The sequence below is a fragment of the Limulus polyphemus genome, unplaced genomic scaffold (genome assembly GCF_000517525.1).
Source record: "Limulus polyphemus unplaced genomic scaffold, Limulus_polyphemus-2.1.2 Scaffold2052, whole genome shotgun sequence".
NCBI classification, from domain to species: domain Eukaryota; kingdom Metazoa; phylum Arthropoda; class Merostomata; order Xiphosura; family Limulidae; genus Limulus; species Limulus polyphemus.
In genome coordinates this window covers 106,363-122,316 of record NW_013667662.1, presented here as the reverse complement: position 1 = coordinate 122,316, position 15,954 = coordinate 106,363, and the positions used below count along the sequence as shown (strand labels likewise).

At 31.4% G+C, this 15,954-nt stretch overlaps 1 protein-coding gene across 4 annotated transcripts in view; it reads right to left on the bottom strand.

The window, feature by feature from the left end:
• Positions 1–4,080: 4,080 nt before the first annotated feature.
• LOC106465790 (metal-response element-binding transcription factor 2-like) overlaps positions 4,081–15,954 on the bottom strand; it is a 107,401-nt gene continuing 95,527 nt past the window's right edge. For all 4 annotated transcript variants that reach the window (XM_022393723.1, XM_022393724.1, XM_022393726.1 and 1 more), the window contains 3 exons: positions 13,658–13,813; positions 6,744–6,861; positions 4,081–5,911 (listed from right to left, as the gene is read on the bottom strand). In XM_022393723.1, the coding sequence (XP_022249431.1) occupies positions 5,363–5,911; positions 6,744–6,861; positions 13,658–13,813 (823 nt within the window). In that variant the 3' untranslated portion in view covers positions 4,081–5,362. The remainder of the gene's footprint in view (positions 5,912–6,743; positions 6,862–13,657; positions 13,814–15,954) is intronic.

Genomic DNA, 15,954 nt, shown 5'->3' with positions numbered 1-15,954 from the left:
GTTGCCGCTTCTCGTTTCCATTTTTTTGTCCCACTCTCTGACACCAATTTGTTACATCTCTGTTCGTTAGTTAATTTTCCGTATAATTTCTTTCCGAAGAAACTTTAGCGATATAAGTCCTTTCTTAAATAAAACTGGTTTATTCTCTCTGAATACAACTTTGCAATACACTTAATTTCCACAGTCGCGCTATAACAAACGCTATAATTCACAACGAACTTCTCACGTGCTCGCACAACAATACGTCTCTCTCTGTCAATTACACACATTGTTGCCGTCACTTCTTGGCGGTCTTATAAATACAATAATATCGAAATCTAGTAAACGCTCAAGGCTTCATGAACCTTCGAGAATATGACGTGTTACTAGAATCACGTGACCACCGCTGTCGTAACAGCCTCTAAAATATGTTTCGACCTTTACCACGTCATCATCAGGAGTGAACTTGCAAGAAAGAAATGTCATAGTTATTTCTTCTTAGCTGGGTCATGTGACTTGTGTGTAAGTTCACATTTTCCCATAAATCTCAGAGGAGGTCCATCCACACTCTTAGACAGATATTCGCGGACCTTCGTCTGTATTTAATAATTCTTTCTTAAACTATATTATTTCTAATACCCTTTGGTTGAGCTAATGTTACTGTTTTTTCCTATAATACCTTATGTTGTGGTTTTTGTACATGTTCTGCTATGGCTGAGTTTTCAATCCTTTCATTTTTTACACATCCATTATGTTCTGCTAAGCCATATTTTAAATTATTTTTGTCTGTCGAATATAAACACTTCCGCATTTACATTCGATTGATAAATTCCAGCTTTTTCCATTAACAGTTTATTGTCTTTAGTATTATCTAAAATGTTTTTTTCATTATTCATTGGTTTAAATATAGAGCAAAATATTTGTTGTTTTTTAAAAAACTGAATTAACTAAAAGCTAAACTTGGAACATATGGCAACACTAAACATTCCTTTTTCATTTTATCATAACTTGGTTTTAAAGCAATACCTTGATCCATTATTACATCAGTGAATTTCTTAACTGCTCTATATACAATAGTTGGGTTAACTCCTTTTGCAACAGCTGTATATTGCTGAAGTTTTATTTTGTACCAATGTATCTAGTGTTATAATAGTTTTCTCGTTAAAATAATGGTTTTACTTGAAACATCTTAGGACATCAAATTAAATCTAGACATTGATAACATAATCACAAGTTGAGCTCATTTTTTACGTCCTCTTGTACATATTTTCAAAATTCTATGAGCATAAGTGTAAAATATAGGCATTTTTTGTGTTTCAGTATGACATGATTCCTGGTGTGATGGCAGAAGAACAGAAAAAGGATTCCAATAAGTAGATGTTTCTAAATTTCCTTGTTCGTTCCTCTTTACCAATACATCTAAAAAAGACAAACTAATTTTTTTTTAGTTTCATAGGTAAATTGTATCCAAGGTTATATGCTATTCAAATAACTTGGAAACTGTTAATTTCTTATTACCACCAAAAATATGTGATCTACATGCCTTATCCAAATATCAGATTTACATTTTGCACCATTTATGGCTTTTGTTTCAAATGCATCCACACATATGTCATATAACAACAACGAAAGTGGGGATCCCATTGCTAACCCTTCATTGTGTTTATAAAAATGGATTCTTTACATACACCTTTGTTAGATTAATTATATCTATAATTTCAACAGTTGAAGTTTTATTTTGTAACAATGTATCTAGTGTTATAATATTTGTCTCGTTAAAATGATGGTTTTACTTGTAACATTTAGGGCATATAGTTAAATCTAGACATTAATGACGTTATTACAAGTTGAGACACGCTAGATAAGCTCATGATCCTATTGAGCCATTCGCCTATAGTAACATTATCCGCCTTTGTTTGTTTGTTTTTGAATTTCGCGCAAAGCCACATGAAGGCTATCTGCGCTAGCTGCCCATAATTTAGCAGTGTAAGACTAGAGGGAAGGCAGCTAGTTATCACCACCCACCGCCAACTCTTGGGCTACTCTTTTACCAACGAATAGTGGGATTGACCGTCACATTATAACGCCCCCACGGCTGAAATGGCGAGCATGTTTGGTGAAACGGGGATTCGAACCTGCGACCCTCAGATTGCGAGTCGAGCGCCTTATCCACCTGGCCATGTCGGGCAAAACACATGTAATACAGTTAAATATATAAATGAAAACTATAAACATAAATTGAAAAAAGTTGAAATCTGTATGCAATCCTATGGAAGTATAGTAATACCATCCTCCTTTGTAAAACACTCAAATAAACCTAATAAGACCATCTGCCTATACAAATACTATCTTTATTAACACAATCCATCTACAGAAACATTGCCCTTTGTAACACCGTCCATCTCTAGAACCTTGGTAACAGTATCTGCCTGTCACCCCCTGCCTATGAGAACAGTTCCCTCTGGTGCCACTTCGTGGATGTCATCGTCCTCTGGTGCCTATTATGTAACCCTCAGATGGCGACATAATTTTCATATTAAGTAATAGTTATGTAACTCAGGCGGCATCCTTCGATCTCCTCTCACCTGTGTATCTACCTCATTGATCCACAAGAAGTTTCTTGGTGTTGATGAAAGAACCATCATCAGTTGAGGAACTACTGAAAAATCTACACCAGCTTGATTTGTCAAGAAGAATTAATTAATCTGGTAGTTACATTATACATTTTTAAAAGTGAGCCAAAATTACATCACAGGTGGTATTAGAGCCGTCTTTTGACTCTAACTCTAGTGACTCTTCATCTGGTTTGTCGTGGACTGACAGATAAGTATCATCAGCTCTTTCTTCCTTGTTGGTAGAATCAATATGGTTTCCACATCCTCCTTTGACTCACTGGTTTCATGTATTAGATGTTCACTTGTGACATATGAATGCAACTTACCAATGTGCTCCATGTATTTTTGTGCACATTGCATCTTCTGTAACTGGTACATAAAGCAATTTTCTGGAGTGTATAGTTCAAACCAGTCCAACTAAATAGAAGTTACTGCTGTGCTTATGGAACGTGCCATAATTGTGCCCAATCTCTACACTGGAATATTCGTTTTTTCATTGCTTCATCATAGCACTTATTCTTTCTTTGAGCAGCCTTTTCTAGTTGTCGTATATTGACTATTCCAGACATTAGCCACTCTACATTAAGGTTGTGGGTCGTGTTCTTATGGAGATGGACCATACATCATATCAAAAGGGAATAATATTTTCCACCCAAACATAAGAATGTTCATCAAACAGCCTGTAGATTCGTCAGTTGTTCTGTTTGCCATCATCACAAATAGTAAGTGTTCATCTTACTTTGTTCACACAGGATTAACAAATTTCACAAGAATGCATTTTGTAGCCTTCTGTATCCAATCTATCAGACAGGAGGTGAAAGGTGAAGTACGCATCTTCACCATATTTAACACCTTACGCAACTTGGCAAACTGTTGTTGTATAGACATTAAAAGAAGTTGTAGGAGAGAAAATGGTTTACTTTTTAAGAAAAGTTATAGTTATCTATGTTATAGTTGACAAAGTGAAGAAATTCATAAGTTCAAAAAATATAACATTATTTGTTTTAAAAATTAGTGTGTGATTGGATTCTAAAATATCAGCTGTATGGCTATAAATGTGTGAGCATGTAACCAAGTAAAATATGTGTAACTTGTTTTAATATAATGGAACTTTGTCTAGAATTTACATAGTAAGCTTTCTGTCTTGAATAAAAATTTTCTTTTGTAATGAAAGTTTAGTTAACTTTAGTTTTGAACAGGTAGTTTGACTTTATTTACAGAGAATGTGGTTCATTAAACTATCATTTTGATGCAGTAAGTATATTTTGTTTTCACAGTATTTCTACTCTTTAATTTATAGTTAAAATATACTAATATCAAAATATTAAGTTCAGGTCTCAGTCACAGAAAATTGTTTTTCTTCTTGAGTATGTTATAGTTAAGGCACTGAATACTTGTGGACAGTATGGGAGGATTTGTCAATCAAAAGAACTAAATGCACAGATATTTCAAAGGTATTGAACCAAGACATGCTCTTTCATTCATATTCTCTTAAAAAAACGTTTATTTTTAAAGTGCACATGGAAAAAATATATACATGTAAAACTTTTAAAAAGCATTAGTCAGACATTAACAATGACTTCAAAGTATCACATGTGCCAATGAGTCTGGGAAAGTGACATTCTATGTTTTGTACTTTCTGTTATTTTGAAAATCTTGAAACAAAACAATAACTAAAATGGAAGAGAAAAATTAATATTTGAACTTGAATAGGTGATTAAGAAAATGACACAAATATAACTTTACAGAAATTTATAATGAGTTGAAAAAATGAAGCTGAAGAAACAAGCACTTCCTTATTTGGTTAGATCCACAGGTATAAACAAAATTGGAACACAGCTCAAAAACTAATGGCCAATACATTTAAAGGCTGCAAAAATTTCCCATTACTTGTTAAATAAAGTCCTTAATTCAGGATTTCATATTGCTTTCCAAGACTTTATCAATGAAAATCATTTTATTGCATTATATAAATAAACATAAAAATACATGTTATGGTTTACTAAAACATAGTATGAAAGGATGATTGTCTGAAAATTGAAATGATCAGTAAAATGACAGGTTTTACTTTTCTGGAACACAAAATAATTATACATATATATAAAGACAGACAAAACAAGAGGAATCTATTACAATTCATATTATTTTCATCTGAGTGTTTTCTTTTCTAAACAGGTCATTAATTGGATAGTTAATACTGGATCATACTGACATTTATAGGGGGAAAATAAACTGCTAGGCATGGCAACATTTTTGACACACATCACATCGAAGCCTCCAGAACAAAATCACTTTGACCTGTAATATTTTAAACTTCCCTTTGTACATTTAAGTATTTACTCTAATTTTACAGATGTAATAGACTATAAAATCATGTAATCTGTATTTGTTAAGAATTTTTAAAATTTGATACATATATATAAATATTAACACCAGCTTTAAAAGTTTTGATCAAAACTTAACTTTTTTGAGCCTTAAAAATTATTTAAACATCAATGTGGATGTACATATGATTTTTTCATCTCTTACAAAACCTGAAGTTAATAAAGATGACAGGTGTACACAAATTTCTTGAACTAAGGTCTCCACTTTGTTTAGGCCCATGTTTTACAGTCTCTCCAGTAAAGAACAAAAAAGCATTCCAACATCCAGAACAGTGTATATTGGATTCAAACGCATTAATAAGTCATGAAAGAGTAGCAGTGAACTTGAGCCAAACAACTAAGGAGAAGAAAAAACAGACACCTAGGTAATTGTTTCTGCTGTTGTTACACTGGTGTTCCTTCCCACTCAATGAGATACTGCACAATGCCCTGGGATGTTACTCGCCGTGCCAGCACACGGAACTTCTCGCCTTTAATAATACGACTGGATGATCCAAGGTAATTGCTGACCATAGAGTGCTGGTCTCCAGTACAGAGATCTGAGTTCTTAGAAATGCTGACTAGTGAACTGTCAAAGACATTATCAAACTCCATTGTTGTATTTTTAAGACTATACAGCTGTCCATTCAGCCATGTTTTTTTGGTATCATTCACTTTCTTAACTTTTTTTTTAACTTCTCTATTTTTAAAGACCTGAATATCATCTTCACTGAGCTGATGTTTAATTGGTCTTATTGGTGGGATGTTTTTGGCTGGTTTATCTAAGTCCATGAAAGGATGATTGACTCCTTCAAAGTTGATGGGTGGAGGGATGATAGTGTCCAGTGTAGTGAAAGATGACATATCATCACCATCTAGCACTTCCTGCTTGATGGTTGAGCTCTGACCAGTACTTTTAATGCTGCTCCTAGAACTGTTTGTACCATTAGTCCGCTATTAAAAAATTAATAACAAAGAAATAGGTTATGAATTTGGGTTTCAGTTGATACTTAAAAATACACGTAACTTTAAAATCCACTATTATCCCAAATATCTTTTACTGTGTTGTGATTGTTCAGCTAAAATTATGGTATAAAGTTACATATTTAACTGTACTATTTAGAAAATAAGTGAATAATTCCTAATCATACATCATTCTTAGAGCACTAGCTTCTAATGCTAATTAAATTAAATTTGGTTATATATATATCATGATAAAATACATAATTTGGACAAAAAAACTCAGTATTCAACATCAGTTCAGAAAGCACCAGTTTACAATTGGCTGAAAAAGTTAAATTATATAAAACTTTAAATTTCAAAGTAATTTATAACTTTCAATATTAATGGGAACGTGGTCTAAATACTCCTTCTTTTCAAAACCTTCTAGCCTCAAACAATGGCTCAAAAATGTTATGTACAAGTTAAAGATTTTAGCCAGATAACAAATGAAAATTGTATAATAATTCCATATAAGCCTTAGGGTTAATAAACAGGAATGTTTCTTAATCTTTAAATTTCATTTGGCAATATAGGGTGAACATCATAAATAACAGTTCAAAACATTTTAGTTACAAAAACTGTTTCCTGTAATATGTATAGTAGTGACATTGAATTTAATCTTTTAGATAACAAGGCAAAGTAATAGATAGGTTAGAATTTTCATGATAAAGCAACTCATAATAGATGTTAAATGTGAAGAATTTGATATAAAAGTGTCCAGGATTTTTAGTTAAAAATACAGATAATCATTTTGTTAATTCAAATTAAAGACTTGGATAAATACCTTCTTATTATGAGCTTCCATTGAACATCTAGTAGTTTTATGTCCATTTGATGAAGTAGAAGAATCATAAGGAGAATCGTTGGTTTTAAACTTTTTTCTTATACGAAAAAGAGCATAGCTGAAATATATCACAATTATGTTAAACATTAACATAAAATATATTTTAATTTGCACATAGCAATGATAAACAGCAATAAAGGAGAAAAAGCTAAACACTTACATTAGTCCAAAAGAGCAATTAGTTGTATAATATTTACTTAACATATTATTTGAAGAGCTAAGAACAAGAAATATGCTTATGACTTTTTTGGAGAAAACAGCAAGTATTCTGAGAATGCATTTGAATGAACAAAAACCTTATTTTTCAGAAGTTAGTAGATTTGTTATCAAGCAGTACCTACATGTATCTTCTGGGCACAATGAATGTAAAATACTTTTAAGTATAACATTCTTATGCCAGTTATGCTACCTTACCAATAGTTCAATACAGTTTAAGTTATATCTTTCAAAGGTATGATTTTTAGTCAGCTTAGATTTTTTTAACATGTACTTTGAATATATACCTCTTAAACAGTGTACATGATACAAATGCACATGTAACATGGATGTTATTTCAATAGGCAGTGTTTCTGGTACAATTCTAAGGTAACACGTATTTTAGAAGGAAATTTGAACTAATTTGATGTAAAAATTTATTTTGGAAATAATTTTCAAAACTAGTGTCTGCTGCTCTTCAAATAACTTTGATGATGCAACTTTCTAAAAACAATTCTCAAAAATACAACTTACCTTAATACTATTGCCTTACCTAAAATATAAAAGTTTGAAACAAGTAATTATGATATGACTAGTGTATATCCAGTCAAAAATGATGGGGTAAGCACTACCACCCCCACCTTATAACATACCCTAACCTCAAATTTCATAGCTTACTCAAATAAATGAATTTTGTGAAACCAAGCTTGACCAACAAAGAAAAGAGCAATTGAGGCAGTCAAATGTAAGTAAATTCCTTTGTGAGGCAATCACAATTAAGATAATTCATGAAATGAATTTATGGTGTATTCATAGAATAATTATTGGTAAAAATCAGTTAGATCAACAACTTCTAATATATAGAAAAGCCAGTGAGTTTGGGTGACACTATGTTCCAACAATGGCTTTCATGTCATGTTGCTTTGTTATTAGTCTATATACTGAAAGTATAAAATGAAATTTGTAGACAACAAAACTCGAAAAATATTTGTTGATTTCTTAATTTAGTCTTTGTTCATTAAAGAGGTTATTTTATTAAAACGTTGGTGATATAACAGAAAATAGTTTAATTCAGTTAAAAATTATATTGATATTTTTACTTTCATGATAAATTTTATGCACTTGGCTCTAGGCTAAGTGATCCCACACTATGTCTTTACTTTAGGCTTATACCAACACTCATTACACTTGTAAGGTTTCTTGAAAGCACCCAACACTTAAAAAAAGAAGAAGTAGATTTCTCTCATAAATACTGACAATGTAAATGATGACACATAAAATAATTGACTTCTCAGCTATATTTATTTACAGGATCTTGTATAATTCAAAAGCATTATTTTTGGTTAACCTAGAATATAATAAAAATCAAACACTCCAATAATTAGGAAAATTCAATATTGTGCTTAGTTACTTTTATCTTTACATTACGTAGCTAAATGTCGACTTTAAAGAAGCAATGACACTGCTAATACATTCACCACATAATCAAGTATACAGTCAACTACTACTACAAACTACAAGGCTTTTGAGAGAATCTAAGTCTTATATCATATAAATAAACTAACAATTACAAAACAAAGATTTTGGTTGTTATTCTACAACTTAACTATTAATTAAAAATACTATTGTATACCTTACAATGATTTGGAGTATTTCCTTTTTTTAAGTTTTCCAGAATCATGGTTCTCAATCTATAGACTGTGAAATTTACATTTCCATAGTAATAAACTAATATCATGTGTGGCTGTTAGTGAAAGTAAATGGAACAAACTGTCATAAGTCTTGATATCAGAAAATAGTTTGGACACCTTCATGCAATCTCTTTGATCTCACGTGAGAATGAAGAGAATGCACAAATCCGTTGAAACGTTTCTAAATTATCAAGACTTCTGTTCCATTTACTGCATTTTTTCACTAATCATATTTACATATTATGGTTAAAAAAGAAAGAAATGGTGCTAAATTAAATGAAAATAATGTTTTATTTATAAAATTTCATTAACTTACAAGTATGATGGTCTGTGAAATTGTCTTTGGTTTGTAAAGAAGCACAGAAGAAAAAAGAAATAAACCACTGCTTTAGAAGATGTTAAAATGCTTCTTTTGAGAACTCAGCACATTCACTTGTGACTCTGCCTTAAATTATGTCAAATTGGTGTACCTCCTACCTGGCTAAGGCTAAATTTAGGTTCACATTCTTAGAATTCCCACCAATTATAAGTTTGGAGAACAGTTGTCCTAGAAATGTACATCTGATAAAACATTATTCAAGAAAGTGACAAAGTACCTTTAACTATAACCGTATTATTTAAATACGGGTAGTACGTGGTATCTTCTTTTATACATTTTTGTATGCACATATCTAGAACAATAGTTTGCAGTCATTCAATCTCTGATGAATAGGTTGATGTGTGGAATTTCTACTAATAGTAACCTAAACTGAGACAGGTGAGATAGTGGGAAGGGAAGGAAGAATATTAAGTTGTTCAAAAGAAATGAATGTTGTGTTAAACATAGCCTGAGGCATATAGACCCAATGCACGTGATGGCACGCATACATTACTGGCAAGCCAAAAAGTAAACACCACCATTTTGGACAGAGATAATCTAGTAATCACAATGTAGTTGCTGGTACTGGAACTTGGGATCAAGTATTTGAAATGACAATCGGCTATGTAGCAGTTAGCTGTACAAACAACCAGACAAAGAATCCAGAGTCATCATTTGATAGGTTTCCAAAAGATCCAGTATGTAGAGTTAAATAGACTGCAGCAGTAAAACGTGCAGACCTGAATGACATTGATAAGGCTTGGAAATCATCATCATACCATCGACTGCAATTTTCATTTTATATTGGTTATTACTAATTGTATATACAATTTACCTTGTCACAATAATATTGCAAAGATCTCTACAAATCTGTAGCTTGTAAGTATCTGGTGCTTCCCATAATCTAAATAATAGGCCCATACAAACAGTGAAGGGTAGAAGGGCCCAGCGGGCAACAATAAAATTTTATCAAAAATGTGGCTTGTCAAGACAGGTGGTCTTAAAATCCAGGTCTTATTGTGTAAAATTTATGGTAAATTGTACTGAAGAAACTTGTCTTACAAGACAGGAGAACTTAAAATTAAATACAATACGATGTAGTACATGTAGATTGTAAATTTACCACTGACAGAACATAAACAATAATCCTAGTCACTAAAAACAACTTCGACTTACCCTCGAGTAAGCTATTTAGTAAGATGTCTTGTACACTTTCCACAGTCTGACATTGTGCACCTTGCCAACCATAAAACACTTGTAAAGCATCAAGGCTTTTATAGGCCTTGAACTGCTTTCTGGTGAAAAAAAGATGTTGTCAGGACTAAATAATTTATGATATCTACATTGGTTTGTAGGCCTAACTCTGGTCCTGTGTTTGCAATGTCAACTCATTTACTGGCATCTAGCATGACTATCATTCCTGACAGGATAGAATAAGGATCTGTCGTGTCAAGAACAACTTTTTTTGCACTTTTATTCATACCTTGTCTAATTTGCTAGTAAGTTCATGAAAAATGAACGGAGAACTAGGTGACTGTGTAGCGAAAACCACGTGACTGCATAAACTCTATAGGTACAAAATAATTAAAATTTGTTAATTTAAAAAAGGGAATAGGGATCATAAAAAAATACAGATAAAAGTTGTATAAAAATGTAAAGATTATATTTTTAATCCCACAACTAGGGACTCTTAAAAGAAAAAAGTAAATAAACTAGGCTGGAAACAGTGTCTACAATAGAGATTCCCTAGTTGTAGGTTTGAAAATATAATCTTTGCATTTTGATCCAACTTGTTTCTACACTTTTTTGATGATCCCTATTCCCCCTTTAAAATTAACAATATATAATTATCTTGTTTATTAAGTGTTTTATGTTCATTTATTGAGAATAAATTAAGCTACATACATTCTGTTGAATGTTACACGTTTTTCAACAGTTTACTTCTGCATTGGCTTTTTTTCTACTTAACCATTACTTACTAAGCTAGGTGGTTTTGTACCCGAGGTTTCACGTGAACACACATTTAAAAAGTGTTGAGTACAAAGGAAGCCACTCACAACAACACTGCATACATTATGTATTTATAGCCATGTAAATGAACTTTAAATGAAAAATAATCAACTTTTTAAATAGGTCATGGACATTTGAAGCATCTCATATAGTATATCTGTCTAGGTTTTGGTGCAAAATACTTAGCTGATTTTGCTGTACACTTGTGAAAAAAAAAAGAAAGAATAATAACCCTCAAATATGCACTCACAATTTCAGCGAAGTACAAAAATCAGTAGAATAAATAACCACTCACAAAAGTAGAGAAATCTATTATGGTAATTGTCCACTGTTAGAAAACTCACTGAAATAGTCGCAGAAAACCATGTAGAGACAAAGTATAGCAGAGAACTTGAGAAATGATGAATACTCAACGTGGCAGTTTCCAATTAATGCGCCAAAAGTACCATTCATTATTTTCCAATTAATGTGCATGAGTAAAACAATACTAGATTTTTTGTATGGCCAAAAATTAAGGACTTAAAGAAATTCTTCAGGGCAAAAAAATGAAGGTGCTTAAATTAATTTTAAAACTACCCTCTGACATACTCAATACTGCATTCATTACTATTGTCCAGGTTTTAGTAAAATATTCATAGCCTTTTTACTGTGGCAGCTTGTAAAACTATAATCAGTAATAATAAGTCTGGAGAGTGTTATAAATATACACATTGTTTACTCTAACAAAACAAATCCTTTCAGAGTAGGATAAAATAAAGCATTTCCGACTAGTATAACGGTGCTTAACTGGCTTCTACATTTATGCTATGCTTGCATGGCTTCAGAGAGAGATTATTTTGGTAGCGAAGAAGAACTTGGAAAATTTTAGAGGGTGGAAATCTCTATTTTCAAGAATGAACTAAAAATAGCCCTACCACCTTGGCAGGAGTTTGTTTAGTAGCTGTGCACAGATTTTGGCACAGTATACCTGGCTGTTTTTGCTGTAGGCTTTGAAGAGAAATTTGGCAAATTTGATAAAATTTCTCCTTCTGTTTCCTATAATCCATGCAGGAGTTTTTTGTTTTTTTTTGTAGGTTTGCCCAGGTTTGAATAAATAATGAATAATAATATGAAGAACAATTAGATGAATATTTTTGTCTAACAATGTGAAAAATCAACTTTTTTGCTATTATCAATATTTTAGCAGCTTTAGCCATTGAGACAGAAGGTCTTGAGTGTTGTTTCAAGAACAAGTCTGTATTTTAGGATGGTTTTTGTTCTTATATTCTATTAGAATTTTTTGTGAAATTTCTGGGCGATTCCTATTATGAACCACTATCGTGGTTTATGAGAAGTGATTATATAGGGTTCTCCAAATTATCACACAATAAGACTAAGGTAATCTTTTCTAACTATTTCATAACTCTTAAGCTAAGCACTTATGAAAGATATTCTACACTTCTACGAGTTTTTAGAAAAAAATGCCATTGTTTCAGTTGTTTTGTCTTTAACTGTGGTACATCTACCATTTGTTAGCTAGAATATTAACTCGATTGTGATTAAAAGAACTTTTTATTTATCGAAAAAAAAAACTATATTTATTAGATAGAAATTAATCTTGACCAAAAATAGTTTTGGAAAAAAATTCAAGATAGAATATCTGATGAAAGTAACTATAATGTCATTTTGAAAGGTGAGGTCCTAGGTCACCAATAAATCCTTGGCAGTTTTTTTTGTTTTGTTTTTTTAATAAATGATTCAATTGGCACAATAGTTTTTCAACTGAAATATATGATTGGACACTGAACAAGCTAAAACTGACTGGATATATAAAATGGAACTTTCTGATCAATAGTAATAAAAATTAAATTCCAAGACAAAGGGAAGTATTTTTAACATTTTTTCAAAACATTGTTTCACAACAATTCTGGAAAATTCCATAAGTTAAAAAATCATATAAATATTAAATCAAATTACATGATTTTTTAAAGCAGGAATGAGATAAAATTCAGAACTTTTATACTTAGTATTTCCACCAGTGTGATAAGGAACAAAATCAGGAGATATCAATGATGCCTCTACGGTACAGAAAACGTTAACTCAACAAATCTAACATACCTTTTCCGAGTCTGTTGCATCCTTGTGCTATTCATATGACATACCTATTTTACAAACATTCTTTCTCTGTTTGTACAGAAGGTTGAAAGTATAAATCATTCTAGAATAGTTTTATATGTTCTTTGTATGAAATGTTTATGATGGAACCATTTCAAATTAATTTTATAATTTGCTTTATTTTAATTACAAACATATATAGGGTTATATTTCAGCTGCTAACACACAAATATGAATTATGTTCAGTGAATTATTACAAACACTCAATGATTGTGTCACTGCAGCACACGGTTAATCATATATAAAGCCAACTTCATGAAAAAATAAACAGAGAAAGAAAATCTTGTGTCTTTGTTTCATTTTTTTACAAAACTGCCACCTTTTATATTAAACACAATATAAATTACATGTGTTGTAATAATGGCTGATTCTGTTGGCAGGTACACAGAAGTTAGGGGTGAATCGACACATTTAAATAAATCATACCATACTGTTAAAAGACTTACTCTTTTTCTTTTTTAGGTCTTCCTTTTGTATCACTAGCAGACTTCTCATTGATTGGTCCAATAGCAGGTAGGATGACTGAGGGAGCTGGAGGAGGGATGCGAACCCTCAAGCCCCAGAGAGTAGTCTTCTTCTTTATCTCTTTACCACATTTAAATCTTCAGAGCAGGAAAGAAAAAAATGCTAATACTACATACTACTATAAAAAAAAGCAATGTTTACATCACATCCTAAAAGCCCACATTGCTAAAAAAGTTTTTCAAAATTATATAAACTGAATCATTCACCCTCCTTAATGCATTTCTCCATTTTTGGAGTAATTTACCATTAAACGTTTTTATCCATCTTGTCACTAAAAATAATTTAAATGATGTTGATTAGATCCATGAATCAGTCTACCAAACAAGAAAAAAGAAATAGAAGGACATTGACTACAGTACGTTCTATAGGAAGTGTTTTAGTTTCAACACAATCCAAGTATCTACATAGTATCCAAGTAATCAGCTTATTCTTTGCTCTGAAATCAAATCATTATATACTATTTCCAGAGGCCACTTTTATCTCTACGCATTTCTAACATTTTTTTTCTTGATTAAGAGTTTGTTTGTCATCTCATTTACTGAATAAATTTCTGAAGGATGAAACTTGTTAAATGTAAGTCGGAGATCCTTTAGGTAGTTTTGCTAATACAATGTGGAAAGCCATACTGGTAGTTCACGAAAACATTTAAAGTGATTATATATTCAAAATTACATGATGCAACCAATCACTGGAAGTGAAGTTCTCAGTCACCATTCATTCCATTGTCACTACATAATGTGAGGGAGGTCATCAATTTAACCCTTTTGCAACAGATAAGTCTAAACTCTGCATGTCAGTCTTTTAGTGATTTATTTTCAAAACTTTATTATACATATATATCAATGAAATTGGAATCAAAACGTTGCCTATATTTCAAATTTTAATATTATATATGTTTTAATTTCTTAATTCAAAAGAAAATAGCACCTCTTCATGTCTTGTTGTTCAGTTTATATTATTTCATGCCTACTATATACATCTACAAGTGGTTAACGAATTAGAAACACTAATTTTAGAGACTGGGAAACTAGAATATAAATTTAGAACCTCCCACCACTTTGATTTGCTGAGAAATCTATGCATCTAGTAAATCAACTAGTGGCACCTCCTCCTACTCCATTCTTTCCAAACCTCTTGTTTAGTTCCACCTACTTTTCTTAAGGGTCTGTTTATAACCAATAGAAAGGGAAAGTTGTGCTTTACATGATGCTGACAGTTGTTTGTAAAGAGCTTGAAAGGGAAAATAATAATTTTGCTAAGAATTTTGATGACCAAGTTGTTGCTCTGAAGGGAGATAAAAATTTTGTTTAACACATATATATTTTATTTATAAACCGAAGCAAGTTACAAATGTTTTGGGTGTACTAGGAGTAATGTTGTATATATTTTTCTTTCTAAAATGTATATTTGAAGCCTACAAAAATTATATTTCTTCACCCTCCACTCAAAAACATAAACTAGGCTTAGCACTAAAGGCACACGAGGGAAAATATTTTCCTATCACCGTAATTTCTCATAATTACTAGAAATCGTTGTTTTTCTATACAGTTTTCATTTATTGTTCATGTTTTAACAAAAATAACTAAAATTTAAGCATTTATGAGTATGTATATATGTAATGCTAGCCAAAATATAAGTGTAGTTTGCAAAATATTGGTAATACAGCTATATTTGTACTTTGTATTTGATTCTGTGTATATATATATTATAAATGATTATTACTTACTTCAAGAAACAATTCAAGGTGTTTCACAAGTTTTATGGAACTTATAAACTACACTTACAGCTGCAAAAGTAAGAATGTTTTCACAACTGTAACTTTAGCTGCAAAAGTAAGAATGTTTCCCAAAGACTAGATTTATAAGGCTTGCAAAACTAAATGAGTGTGATAAGTAGTACCACAACTAAATGAGTGTGATAAGTAGTACCAAAACTAAATGAGTGTGATAAGCAGTACCAAAACTAAATGAGTGTGATAAGTAGTACCAAAACTAAATGAGTGTGATAAGTAGTACCAAAACTAAATGAGTGTGATAAGCAGTACCAAAACTAAATGAGTGTGATAAGTAGTACCAAAACTAAATGAGTGTGATAAGTAGTACCAAAACTAAATGAGTGTGATAAGTAGTACCAAAACTAAATGAGTGTGATAAGTAGTACCAAAACTAAATGAGTGTGATAAGTAGTACCAAAACTAAATGAGTGTAATAAGTAATAC